The sequence below is a fragment of the Amaranthus tricolor genome, chromosome 2 (genome assembly GCF_026212465.1).
Source record: "Amaranthus tricolor cultivar Red isolate AtriRed21 chromosome 2, ASM2621246v1, whole genome shotgun sequence".
Classification (NCBI taxonomy): Eukaryota; Viridiplantae; Streptophyta; class Magnoliopsida; order Caryophyllales; family Amaranthaceae; genus Amaranthus; species Amaranthus tricolor.
Window position 1 is genome coordinate 3,315,799 of NC_080048.1, and position 12,942 is coordinate 3,328,740.

Below are 12,942 nucleotides of genomic sequence, written 5' to 3' on the forward strand. Positions count from 1 at the left end.
CTTGTTTATATAAGACCAGAACCCAAATTCAAACTCGACTCAATCTGATTTATTTACGTATAATTTATCACAAAAACTTGGATGAGACGATCTCATTATGAGATCGTTAGTTTGGGTCGACTTAATTCGCGCGTGTAACAGCATCACACGCTTTTCCTCGTTTTTTCCATTTTCTAGGCAGACTTTAAATGTATCAATTTTGACCTTAAAGGTATTAATTTCAACGTAAAGTAAAACTTAAACAGGTCAATTAAAGTAAAAAAAAAAATTCAATTTGAACATATAAGTGATTAATTTTGACGTTAAACTAATCAATTTGGAAATAAAGTTGTAGGTGTAATGTTTGTTTACCTTGGATGTGAAGGTGGAGGAAGTTTAAATTTCTAATTATGTTTGACAATTAATTCAATGAATGCTCTTAGAAATGACCAAGAGTTCAAAGCTCTTTGTTAAAAAAAATTTCAATTTTGATTTAAAAATGATCAATTCAAAATTTAAAGTGATTAATTATGATCAGTTATAGCTTATAAAAAAATTTAATTTAACTTTTAATATATCAATTATGACCTTAAATAGATAAAGTACTGAATGCATATTGAAAAAAATTATAATTAAGTTGATTAGACTATCCATCTCATATTAAGACGGTCTCGTCCAAGACATACTTTATAAATGTATTTTCTTGTAGACTCCAACGAGTCCAATTTAGACTTGAATAAGGACAATTTCGACATTAAATCAATTACTCAAGGGTATTTCCGGCATAAAAGGATAATAAATACGTGGTAATCCCTCCTCCCCATATCGCCCAACTCATTAGAGAAGTTTTTAGGGAAAAACATCACAACTCCAATAGAATAATTTAGGTTTTCTACTTTGATCGCCGATCGACGGTCCAGATTTGTTTTGATTATCCAACGGCTTTGATTGTTTTCCGCCATTAGAGAGATACACGCGAGGTTTTTCCAAGGGAAGAGAGAGAAAGTTTGGTTGTTCTATATTGATTATTCCGACGGCTGTTGATTGTTCCAGTATTGTTCTTCTCTGTAATCCGACGGCTGTAAATCATTTTGTTTTGTTGGCGGCGTGGTAGTAGAGAGAAAGCGAGGTTCCGAGTGTTGAAATTTGAAGAGTTTCCAGAAGATTTATGGTGAAGTTTCATTGTTGATTCAATTGATTTGCTATTTCGGAAGTGGAGGAGAAATTGTGTTTTTGGATTAAAGAAAAAAAAATAATTTACAGGTATTTGTAAACCCTAGTTTTTTTGTTGATTTGTCACGCTTTTTGTAATCTGGTGTTGAAATCAAATTGAAGGTTCATCATTGAAAAAAAATTTTGGTCGATTTGTGACGAGAAATTTTGTTAGGGATTTTTCTCTTAAAAAGCGATTTCGGCATTTTAATTGGCGAGATGATGAAGAATCTACATGATTTGATGGTTATTATAGCGAATAAGCTGCGTTTCTTCTATGGTGGCAAAGAAATATCTTTAAACACTTGGATGAGAGGTTTTATTATAATTCTATGTGCTCTTTTATTGTATGATATGATTTTGAGCAAGAAACCAGCAGGGATTATCAGCTTTGCAGAGGGAAGATCAGATCATTCAATATAGTTAGTAAAATAGGGTTTTTGAACTTTGAGTTGATTATATATACCTGCAAAATCACAAGAAATCTGATGGATTCCTTTGTTTAGTTGTGGATCATGTTACCCGTGATTCGAGTGATTGGATCTAGTTGAAGATTATGATGTAGTAATTGTAGTTTTTAAGATATTGCTTCAGATCTTTCTTCGAAGTTGAAAAGGATAGCTTGAACTACACGTTAGGTGCCTTCGCTTGTGAATTCTTAATTAGTTAGGTCTATGACTCTATGTCCGCTTTGTAGCGAAACAGATCCTTGATTTGCCTCTTAATGGAGCTTATGAGATATATGAGATGAATCTACCACTACTTTGTGTTCCTGTGTAGTGCTTTTTTTGTTGGGGGAAAAAAACTGGTTGGGCGGTTGGACCTCTTACCTCAAAATTATCATGTTTATTTATTTGTTTTAGTCATTATCTTTTTGGGGTTCGATTAACCACAAATTCCTTGAATATGTGGTATCTGTGGAGTGTTAAGGCTTCAGTTTGCACCTATGGAATATCACACAGGCTTACAATCAGGTTCACACGCTGTTTGCCGCAAGGTAATGACCTGTGGTGGCTTATGCTTGTCATCTTGTTGAGAGCTACATCGGTTTTGGTGTTTTTGTAAATGGCTGCTAAGTAGTTATATTCAGCTTCTATTGGATTCCTTGAAATACTTTGTTGGATAATTTTGATTTATCTTGTTGTGGTAGGTAGGCTACTGGTGCCATAGAAGCTGCATCAATTTATCCTTTTCGTAGTGCTCAAATTTATTTGTGAGTTCTAGCCCTGCTCTTTCTGCCTTTGATTGATTCAGTGAACAATTAGTTATCTTTTGTGGTCGATGATTAAAATTTACAACAGACACAACTCTGTTATGCATAGATGGTTAGTTTTTGTACTTCCCTTGGAAATGATAATTTGAGACAGACCACCGTTTGACCCTGGCTTTATGCCAATAATGTACTGTGGTGTTAGACATTTTGGGGAGTTTGCAATGTAAATAACCCAGTGATTAAGATATCTACTTGGAATCAGAATTGTACTTAGAGGGTAGAGTAGTGATGTGGGTTAGCGGACCATGGCTTTATGTGATTATAGTTTGTACTGTGGTGATTGTGTTCTAAAAGTTGTTCCTCTTCCCTTTCCCCTGCAGATTCCGTTTGGGCAATCTAGCCTGTGTAGTTAAAACAGTTAGAGACGGCATTTGGAAAGCGTTCTGTCAATAGATCTGTTGTTGATGGGATTGAATCCCGTTTTGAAAGCATGACCACAGTTGGACTGGAACTTACACGTTTTATTGATCCCAGCTTGACTTGGAAGACAGTATCCAAAGGGAGGAATACATCAAGGCGTTCAAGGAGGGCAGCATCAAAAAGCATGAAAATGATCCAGGTACAGGAGAAAAGAAGCCCAAAACGACCTAATAGCATGCAGCTTTCAGAGTCTGAGAAGGTTTGTAATTGTATTACTTTCTGGTGGTTATTTCAGGTAGGTTGTTGTCTTTCTTATTTTCGTTGCTTTTTCTTATGTCAATTACTTTGGATTCTGCAGTCTAATGAAATGGTTGATGGGCGCCATTTTTCTGGTAACATGGAGAGTATTCCTATCAAGAAGAGGAAGTTTTTATATAGATCTCCTTCACCTCCCCATCAATCTCCCACTCCCCAGACAGATTCTGGCGGGCTTGTAGTTGCCCAGTGCACTTCGGATCAATGCACACACTTCGACGTAACCACAGAGTCTCAAGTTGTGCACCTCAATTTTTCTAGTGGACCAACATCAAAACTTTCTGATTCTGATTGTAATATTGATGAGAAGTCCCCAATTGAAGCTCCAGGTTCCGGGGAGGATTTCTCAGGTATTGCCATACTTGCTGCAGCAGCTTGTAGTGATCGATTAGATAATTGTACTGATGATGCTGGAAAGAGTCAAATTCAGATGTTTGACATTTTAGGTAAGGAGCAAGATGAATCGTTTGCTCCCGCGTCCAATGTCGAAGAAAGTAATATATGTGTTCAGTCACCTGAATTTTGTGTTAAGGATACTCAACGTGTTAATGGAGTATTTGCTATAGATATGCGAAAAGATGATTCTCAAGTGGTTTGTGCAAACAATGACACTGATGATGCTGGTCTGAGTCAAATAAATGAGTGTCAATTAGCACAACAAAATGAGTTTGTTGCTGTTACATCTGTCAATAAAGTAAGTGTTGAATGCATTGATGTACTCAAGTTGGATAAAAGTGATGATGCACATGTTAACAAAGATCTTATTGCGAAAGATCATCATGAAGCTTCTGATAAATCTACTAAGAATTCAGGTTCAACTCGGGATTATAGATTTCACTGGGATTTGAATACTGTGTATATGGATGAGTTAGATCATCCTGGGGATGATGAATTATGTGTTGATTCTAGTACTTGTTTTGTGGAAGTTCCACCAAAGAATATTATGGAGTCCCAAAATTCTGATAATGAGGAAGATTCTCAGGCAAAAAGATATGAGATCCAGAACTTAGAGGATGGAGAAGGTTTGGGGGAAAAGAGATCTGAAGCTACTGAGAAAGGTGAAAGAGTTACTTCCCAACTTGAGGCCTGTAAAGAGGCTGAATGCTTGGGATTGCCAAATAATGCTAATTTTATTAGTGTACTTCCCACAGCCAGCAAGATGGAACATTGTTCAGAAGTATCGTCTGGCTTTGAGACTAACATCATAAAGGAAACTTCCTCTACTTCCAATGTCAATAATCATGTGGTAGGAACCTCAATATGTGTCACTGATTCTGCAATCCAACCAGAGTTGGTTAGTGAAGATGCCACTATTGATCACTCTCTTTCTTTGGGGTTAAATGGCACACAAAAACCAGCAGCTGAAGTGACTTGTAATGAGACGGGTTCTGATATTGTAAATGAAGTTGCTGAAGAAACTATTTGTTCTATGCAACCCATTCAGTCTAAAGAGCTTGGCATTTGTTTTTTTGCACCACTCACAGAAAGTGCCCTCTCGGACGGAAAGGATGCTGACTGCATAAATGTTGAAGATCTAAAAGAAACAAATGAAAGAAGTAATAATGAAGTGGCCACTACGACCTGCCAACCTACTGCAACCAAATCCCTTGGTAGCAGTAAGTGTGAAATTTCAGTCTCATTAAAATCATGGGAGGTTTCTTCCAAGGTCAATGATCTTAACTGTAAGGTTCCTGAAGCATCTGAGAATCTGATCTCTTTGGTTGACTGTGAAGTTAAACATGGAGAAGTCATTGGTCTACCACTAGAATGTCAGCCTTGCTCTGAAAATCAAATGGGAGAGTTGAAAAATTTTAATGCCCCCCTATGCACAAGCAAACTTGAGGATATGGTTACTACTTCAATGACTATGGGTAGTGATCTAGCCATTGGAGGAGTAATTACAAAAGAACTTGAAGAAAAACCTACTGTCACATGTGTCTCCAAAAGTGACCCCTTGAATGACCATGGATTTGACTCTCTTATACCTAAAGCATTGGATGGAAATGTAGCTGTTGATGTAAGCTACAAACCAATGGATGGCCATCTTGTTCAGGATTCTTTGGGTATCGGCCAGAGACCTTATATTTCTAATGACAATTCAAATCAAATTAGTGTAAATGCTGGAATGGTTACTGAAATGGAAATAGGTTATGAATCTCATTTGGAAGATGGAGAGTTGAGAGAGTCACACTACTGGGAGGATAATGAAGGTGAGGAAGGGGATACTGAACATGTGGATTATGATTCTGATAATAAGGATGGTGCTGTTTTTTATGAAACTGCTAATGAATCTGTCCAAATGTCAGGAGAAGTGCTGGTTGGGGAGGGTGAGAACCAAAGTTTTCAGCCGGATACTATTAATTCTGTTGATGATAAGCCAAATCCTGTACAGAGTATTGAAGAAAACTGCTCTTCTTTGATTGAAGGTTGTGTGTCAATAGTGGATGCCACAGAAGCGGTGTGTGAAAAGAGAGAATCTTTATCCTTGAAGGCATGTCCAGGAGCCAATGATTCTAAAAAGGTAGAGATGACGCAAACAGATTGCAGGTCAAGTGTGGAAGCTGATAGCACAGGAAAAGATGTTGATAATGAACCTCCATGCAATGCCAGCGACGCCTCTGCAAGTGTAAGAGATCTGCAGATTTCAGATAGAATTTGTACTGATTCTATGAGAAGAAGCAGGTATTACTTTCATTTCTGTGGGTATTGTTTACATATTGCAGGTATTGTGTTCTACTAATCTCTTTGTGTATGCATTCATTGTATACTTATGTGTGAGCTTCATTATATTCAGATCTGGCAACTTTGATTCTATGCATCATGGCGATTGTCCTGATGAATCCTTGACCAGGAGCCAGCATTCTTTACAGAAGACGGGTCGGTTTGGTGGTCGTTCTTGGAATCAACAAGAGTTGAAAAGTGTTGTTGCCAATTCTACCTCAGAAGATGATGGGGAGAGAATTCCTAGAGGTTCAGGCGATACTTCGCCGCTTAGAGGTCGCAAGCCTCGAATCATAAGCACTTCTCGAGGTGGCTACAGCGATTATGGTATGGGAATGATAAAGGGTAGAGACATTAGCCCAGATAATAATTCGAGCAGCAGGTTTAGGAGATTCAATGGTATTAGTAGGGGGGGATTCAGAGAGGGATATCGAAGACCTGGTGTTTATGAAGGTCCAAAGTCTGGTTTCGGTGGGCCCATGTTGAATCGTTTTAGCAGAAGGGATAGGAGCTTCTCTCCAGTTGGTGATAGGTTCCATAGAAAGCCCAGATCGAGATCAAGAACTCGCTCACCTGATTTCAAGTGTGAAGGTAGAATGGGAAGAGGAAGGTTGCCGTTTCAGCAAGCCAATCACTCTGCTGAGCATACTAGAGAAAGGAGATCACCAGTGAGGGTTTTCAATCAAGGCCAAAGATTTGATGTTAATGATTCACCTGGAAGATTGAGGTCGGATGATTGCGTAAGATCAAATATGCGCACTATAAGGTTCCATGATGCTACTACGTCTGGTAGGGGTCATGACTTTGAGGAGGGTGATGATTTTAGGAGGAAACCATTTTTGCGGAACAATAGGAGATCTCGATCAAGGTCTCGAAGTTGTTCTCCTGATTTCAGACCTGATGCTAGAATAAGCTCAATGAGGGTCCCATTCCAGCCACCTGTAGATCAAATCCGAGATCGAAGGTCTCCTGCAAGAGTTTTCCGTCCAGATCAAAGGTATGATGGTAGTGGTTCTCCCGTAAGATTAAGATCTGATGAGTGCTTGAGACCCATGAGGCGGCCAATAAGATTTTCCGACTCAACTCAGCCAGGAAGGGCCCATGAATTTAACAATAATGGTAACAGCAGCGGTGATGAATACAGGAGGAAGCCTCGGAACATTTTCGAAAGAATTCATCCAATAAGGCATTATGATGCAGAGGGAGATGTCAGGCGATTTCAGTACGACGATGAAGAGGCTGTGCCTAACCAAAACTTTCGCAGGATTGAAAACAACTTCGTTAGGGGCGGTGAGAGGAGACCCGTAGAGTTTAATAGAGGTCCTAGAGAAGAAAGGGGTCATGCTAGATATAATAATTCTGAGAGGATGTTTTACTCAGGCCCGAAGCAGTTTGGCGCTGTGCGCGAGACAAGGACAGTCTTCCGAGGAGAATAAGACCATGATCTTCCGGCTTCTGCGTAGTGAGTCTTATTTATTAGGAGTATTATGATCTGGGGCTTTTGTATTGATGGAAATGTTAACATTCCTGCAATAGTTCCATCTTTTTCTGTATAGTTTTCATTTTCCTGCCAGCTTTCATTTGTAACCGCTTTGAGGTGATAAATGATAGGAGTAGTAGTTACAGTATTTATTTTTAATGCCATTTAAGTTCAGCTGTACATTCTTTATGCTAGTACTAGTAAGTGCCTAACAATAGAAGAGTTATATAGGTGATGTAAATAAACTATACTAGTACTCAAGTAACTTTTGGTAAGTATTAAGTTTCATTTTGATCTAAAAACTCGATTAAGATGAGATGAATAGTAAGTTAAACGAATAAATGAGAAATAAAGAATAATGTGTTACAACCAAATATAAAAATGAGATAAAATCATTGAAATTATAAAAAAAATTGACATAATTTTATGAGACCGTCTCATTTGAAAATTTGTGAAAGGCTAATTAATTGGCCGTCTTGATAGGGTTGTAAGAAGAATCTTGAGAGCAACACATTTGCATATGAATATAAACATTTATGAACAATAACTTTCATCAATAAAGTGTAATCTAATCTTTATGATATATCTGTTCATTGAAAATAATTGTTCATAACTCAAAAAAAAAAAAAAAAAATTGTCCATACCTGTGTTATTGATTGCAAATCAACATTGTTGTTGAAAATTTGAAAATTTTAAATTAAAAAATCAAAAGAATGAATAAATAATCCAACTTTCAAATTTATTCTAAAAGTAAGCGTAAAATTTCCAAATCTGAGGTTTGGAGCTGTTCGCAGTTACTAACTGCGAATAATTATTTTGTCTTTTTTGACCTGTTCGCATTTAGTAACTGTGAACAGCCCCAAACCTCAGGTTTGGGAATTTCACGCTTACTTTTGGAATAAGTTTGAAAGTTGAATTATTTGGTTCATTTTTTAGATTTTTGACTTAAAGATTTCAAATTTTCATTCTTGTTCTCGTAAAACTTTAATTGTTAATATGCTATGTTAAAAACTAGGAGTATTAATAGATTTGAAATGTAACATATTATGAAACTTTAATCATTAATTTAAAATTTTGTTGAAATGACATTAGAAATTAACGTGACTAAAAATTCATGTCTATTAATATCATCCACTCTTATTTTTAAGTGGAATATCAAATACCGCACTTTTGAAACAAATATTTCTCGTGATCAGCCGAGCAAAGTTCAATTCAACAAGTATATAATGAATACAAATTTTGGTTCCTTACATTTTAGGATCAAGTATTATACACACAACAAAACACCAATAAACAACAGTCCTTGCCCCCAGTATTAGAAAACATAGAATAAATACCAATTCAATCATTTATTTCTCGTCAATATTTGTGTTTAATTAAGACCAGCCCTAATCATTTCAACTTTGTGTTCGTCAATGTTAAATGCTTGAGCCAATACATCATTAGGCACATCAGGTTTAAACGTAAAGAGCGCGGCAGCAAATTGCTGGGTGCCGGGGAGTTGACTATTAAAAGTAGCTAAAACAGTAGCCGGATATTTAGACAAATTCTTCTGAAAGTGAGCCAAACCTCTTGGAAATATAAATATTTCACCAGTTTTAATCACCTTAGAAATGAGCTTATTAGTGGTGATTATGAATCCAACATATAGTTCGCCCTTAAGAACAAAGATCATTTCGGTGGCATGAGGATGAATGTGAGGTGGGTTTAGACCGTAAGGAGCAAAATCAGCTCGAGCCATTGAGACCCCTAACGTGTTTAGGCCGGGAATATCTTGTACGTTTGCGCTTGTTACTTTGGATTCTCATTTGTTGTTGGTGATTTTCCCTGGTTGAGCAATCCCAGTGAAAAAGAAGTCTTCTGCAGTTATCATATTAATGTTTTTGCAGGGAAATCCATTAACAAATATTCCTGTGAAGTTGATCATAAATTGGTTTAAATTTTTGTTCCTCATTGACCTCATATATGGAACTATAGATAGAAATCATCTTACCTTTTTTATTTGCAACACACATTTCTGCAAAAATGTTGTATACTATATGTTGCATACTTACTACTATATGCCATTTTTAATAAAAAAAATTGACATTAATAATTCAATTTGTTGCTTGTTTTCAGGGTCGTTTTTAATCATAGATAAGTTAGGTATTTGTCTAGGGCCCATAATTAGAAAGGGCCCTAATATCTGATGATTCTAGTTAATGAAATAGACACTTAAAAATTGTAATTTTTGATTAGTTCTTTTATCAATTAAGAAGTATATGATATGTGTACATTTATAATGATAATTATAATATAGGATCCTTCTTTGTTATTTTTTCAAATATTCGTTTAAGTTCAGAATCGACTCTATATAGAAAATTTTCATTTCTTTTTGTTTGCCTAGGGGCCCACAAAATGCCAAAAACGACACTGTTTGTTCTTTAAAAATAAATCTATCTTTTGATTTTCTTAAATAATTTCACTTGTTATTATATGCAGGGACGGTTCTGGGGCCGTGCAAGGTGCCTAACCGCACAGCGCCCCAAACCTAAAGGGTCTCATATTAAAAAATTATAGTAGAATTACATAATATTGTAGTAGAGTAGTTGGTAAGAGTTTTGCTTAATATATTAATGGTCCTATGTTCAAAACCCATTGATTAAATTTTTTTCTCTCTTTTTTTTTAACCCTTTCGAAAACAACTCTTTACCTTTCAATAATTTTCTCTTACACCATTTAATGTTTACACATTCATAAAACATCAATTATCACCAACTTAATTTATAAAAATAAACAATTTATTTATAAAATTTTCATCCCTCCAAACTTTTACTCTTTTTATAATTAGTCATCAAGGTATTACTTATTTTCTCTTTTATTTTAACATTAGAGAAGAAAGTTTAATTTTTAACTACTTAATTTAAGTTTCAGAAATTAAAATTGTGTGCATGTTATTTTAGTTTAACAAACTCTTTTTTTTGATTATAAAAGGCCCCAATTTTAGAAACTTATGAAAAATAAACGGAGCCTTGGAATTGTTTGCTACGCCCCTGATTGTATGTATCTATTAAGAATGTACCTACTTGCATCCTCAATAAAAAACGGAGTTAATTCAATGGTTGAGAAGCATAATGAATTCTAGAAAAAGAATAGAGTTTTAACATATTTTAGTGCCTAAAACAACGTCACATAGAAAATGTAATTGTTATTTAATTAGGCTGTATATATTTCAACAGGCATATGAAATAAGTGATACTATTTAAAAATGTTGCAAGTATACAGAACGAAAACTCGAGTTAGGATAGAATTAATTTACCTGATGCATTTTCAGCAACACAAACATCTTATAGCATGTCAGAATCATTGGGCAAAGACCCCAATTGAAGTAGCCATTAGCACAAGCACAAGGATTGTCCTTCTAACACCCCCCTTTTCCAAGGAAAACCAATGTAATGTGGTAAAATAGAAGATAAAGTATAACACAAATTATACAAGTCAAGTTTAGGGTTGTGAACAATTATTAGTTAGATATCATGGTTTATATAATACTTTGTTGTATTACAATAGAAAATGTCAAAACATGATTGGGAAACAAGGAACATGGCTTCTTACTTCTTATAGGCTAGACCACTTCAATAAATGATTGAATATTACAAATTGGCAAATTTTATATTGTTCATATATAATTCATAGAAAATTTTTGCTATGTGAGTTGACCTAACAAATAATGGACAATACAATATCAATTTCCACCGTTACAATTATACTTATTACACTTTTCTTATTTAACCGTTTCAAATTACTTGTCATGTTGCTGTTATAACACCCTGGCTCCTTGGACCGTCGGCGACTACTTATGGAGATTGTAAACTGGCCTCACAGACCAACACAAGTCTTTCCAGCGCACTTTAGCCTCACTCGTGCAAGTCCGGAAAAACTTCCCAAGAGGTCACCCATCCTAAGATTGCTCCTCACCAAGCACACTTAACTGTTGAGTTCTTAGCAAATGGACTCTCATGAAAAGAAGATGCACCTTGTTGATATGAGTAGTCTATCAATCCTTTTTCATGCTAATCTGGGGTATCACAGCTATTTTTGGCAAAAAAATAACTATATAAATGTTTAGGGATGGAGCAAAAATTCACAAAATTTTTAAGTCCTATTTATGTTTTTTCACCGGTTTAAGGTCTAAAAACAATTAATTATTAAACTAAATTAAAGGTAGCTTAAACTAATATCAATCAATATTTAAGATCCTTATATTAAAAGGTCTTGTACGATTGAGTAACTTGTATATGTTTAAAACCACCCCTTATATATTTTGTCCCTACCTAATTAATCATTGAGTTGGGTAATTATCATTTAGAGAGGTATTAAAATTGTATGTAATTTTTTTTTTTTTTCAAAATTGTCAATTGAACCCATAGTAAATTGGGCAGTCCAATGCAAAACAATGTAACAAAGATTCCAATTTAAGGTTGAGAAATGATAATGATGATTATTGGTAACATCGATAGCATATTCCTTAATCCTTATATATGATATACTTATACATAATACTTCTATATGATTGCATGATTGGAGTATATGAATATACTATATGATATATAATATGATAAGTTTAATATGAGTTTGGTATAAGTTCAAGATAAAGTAGTATACTATTTTCATTTTCTTTTTTACTTTTTAACAATCAACCTTAAATTATATCAACAACAACAATAACAACAATATCAGAGCTCCAATCCAAAAGATCATAATTAACTACATAAACCAATATATCAGTTTCAATGATCGTCTATATGAATTCTTATTTTGCATTCGTTTAGATTTTCAATAATCACATTTAGTAGGTTTATATCATTTTCCACTCTTATTCTTGAAGTCATTTTTGGTCGTCTTCGCTCTCTTTTTATGTCTCTCGAGCTCTAACTTCTTATCTTTCTAATCAATTTTCTAATAATACCCCAACATTACACACGTCCAAATATCTTGTTAATTATATATCATTCTTAATTTAAATTGCATATCATTATTAATCATGAATGGTTGATAATTAGGTTTGGTTTCATCTCAAATGGTTGATGTTTGAGTCCATTTTCGTTTCGAACTTTTAAATATCAGGTTTAGTTATCTAATTTGAACCTAATTTGTTTTTTGTGGGTTTAGTTGATTGGATCAGTTTATGTATGGTTCAGGTTAATTTTAATTATCACTTCAAGATTTCAATTGTAGTTGGTTTTAAAGTCGGAACGAATTTGATTTTTATAGATTGTTCGGTTCAACTACGAGTTGAAATCAGTTTGATTCAAGCATGTTCATCAAGCTGAATTCGATTTGAACACCTCTAGTTATTGTTAGTTTTTAAAAGTAAGTAGATAGTTAATAATTAGTTATCATTATCACTTATAGATAGTTATTGAGCCAAATGCTATGATGAAATTTTTTATTTTACTTTGCCCATAAAAGATTGTTACAATATATTTTCAACAAACTTTAACAAAGAACAACCAAGCCATTATCACTATTCACAATTATCATATTCACATCAAGAAAACAAAGATACAAAAAAATATGTATTTGTACAAAATATAACAATAATGCAATCACGTCAACAACA

General features: G+C 34.7%; 1 protein-coding gene and 1 pseudogene across 11 annotated transcripts; one reads left to right on the top strand and one right to left on the bottom strand.

The window, feature by feature from the left end:
- Positions 1–787: 787 nt before the first annotated feature.
- On the top strand, positions 788–7,520 carry LOC130806687 (uncharacterized). 11 transcript variants are annotated; one of them, XM_057671865.1, is made up of 6 exons: positions 788–2,188; positions 2,346–2,404; positions 2,939–3,083; positions 3,183–5,349; positions 5,446–5,821; positions 5,934–7,520. In XM_057671865.1, exons 1-6 carry the CDS (start codon positions 2,138–2,140, stop codon positions 7,294–7,296), a joined length of 4,161 nt encoding a protein of 1,386 aa, XP_057527848.1. In that variant the 5' UTR covers positions 788–2,137; the 3' UTR covers positions 7,297–7,520. The 11 variants fall into 11 exon arrangements, with proteins under 11 accessions (XP_057527848.1, XP_057527845.1, XP_057527849.1 ...); XM_057671862.1 differs by having other exon boundaries at positions 2,342–2,404; positions 2,785–3,083; positions 3,183–5,821; XM_057671866.1 differs by having other exon boundaries at positions 2,342–2,404; positions 3,183–5,821.
- Positions 7,521–8,587: 1,067 nt separating this feature from the next.
- Positions 8,588–11,279, bottom strand: LOC130805403 (germin-like protein 1-1; annotated as a pseudogene).
- Between the last annotated feature and the right edge of the window lie 1,663 nt (positions 11,280–12,942).

Coding starts and splice junctions, on each gene's coding strand:
- LOC130806687 (XM_057671859.1), top strand. CDS start 2,138: ATGGAATATCACACAGGCTTACAATCAGGTTCACACGCTGTTTGCCGC. Junction 2,405..2,938: donor CGTAGTGCTCAAATTTATTT/GTGAGTTCTAGC, acceptor TATTGATCCCAG/CTTGACTTGGAAGACAGTAT. Junction 5,822..5,933: donor GATTCTATGAGAAGAAGCAG/GTATTACTTTCA, acceptor CATTATATTCAG/ATCTGGCAACTTTGATTCTA.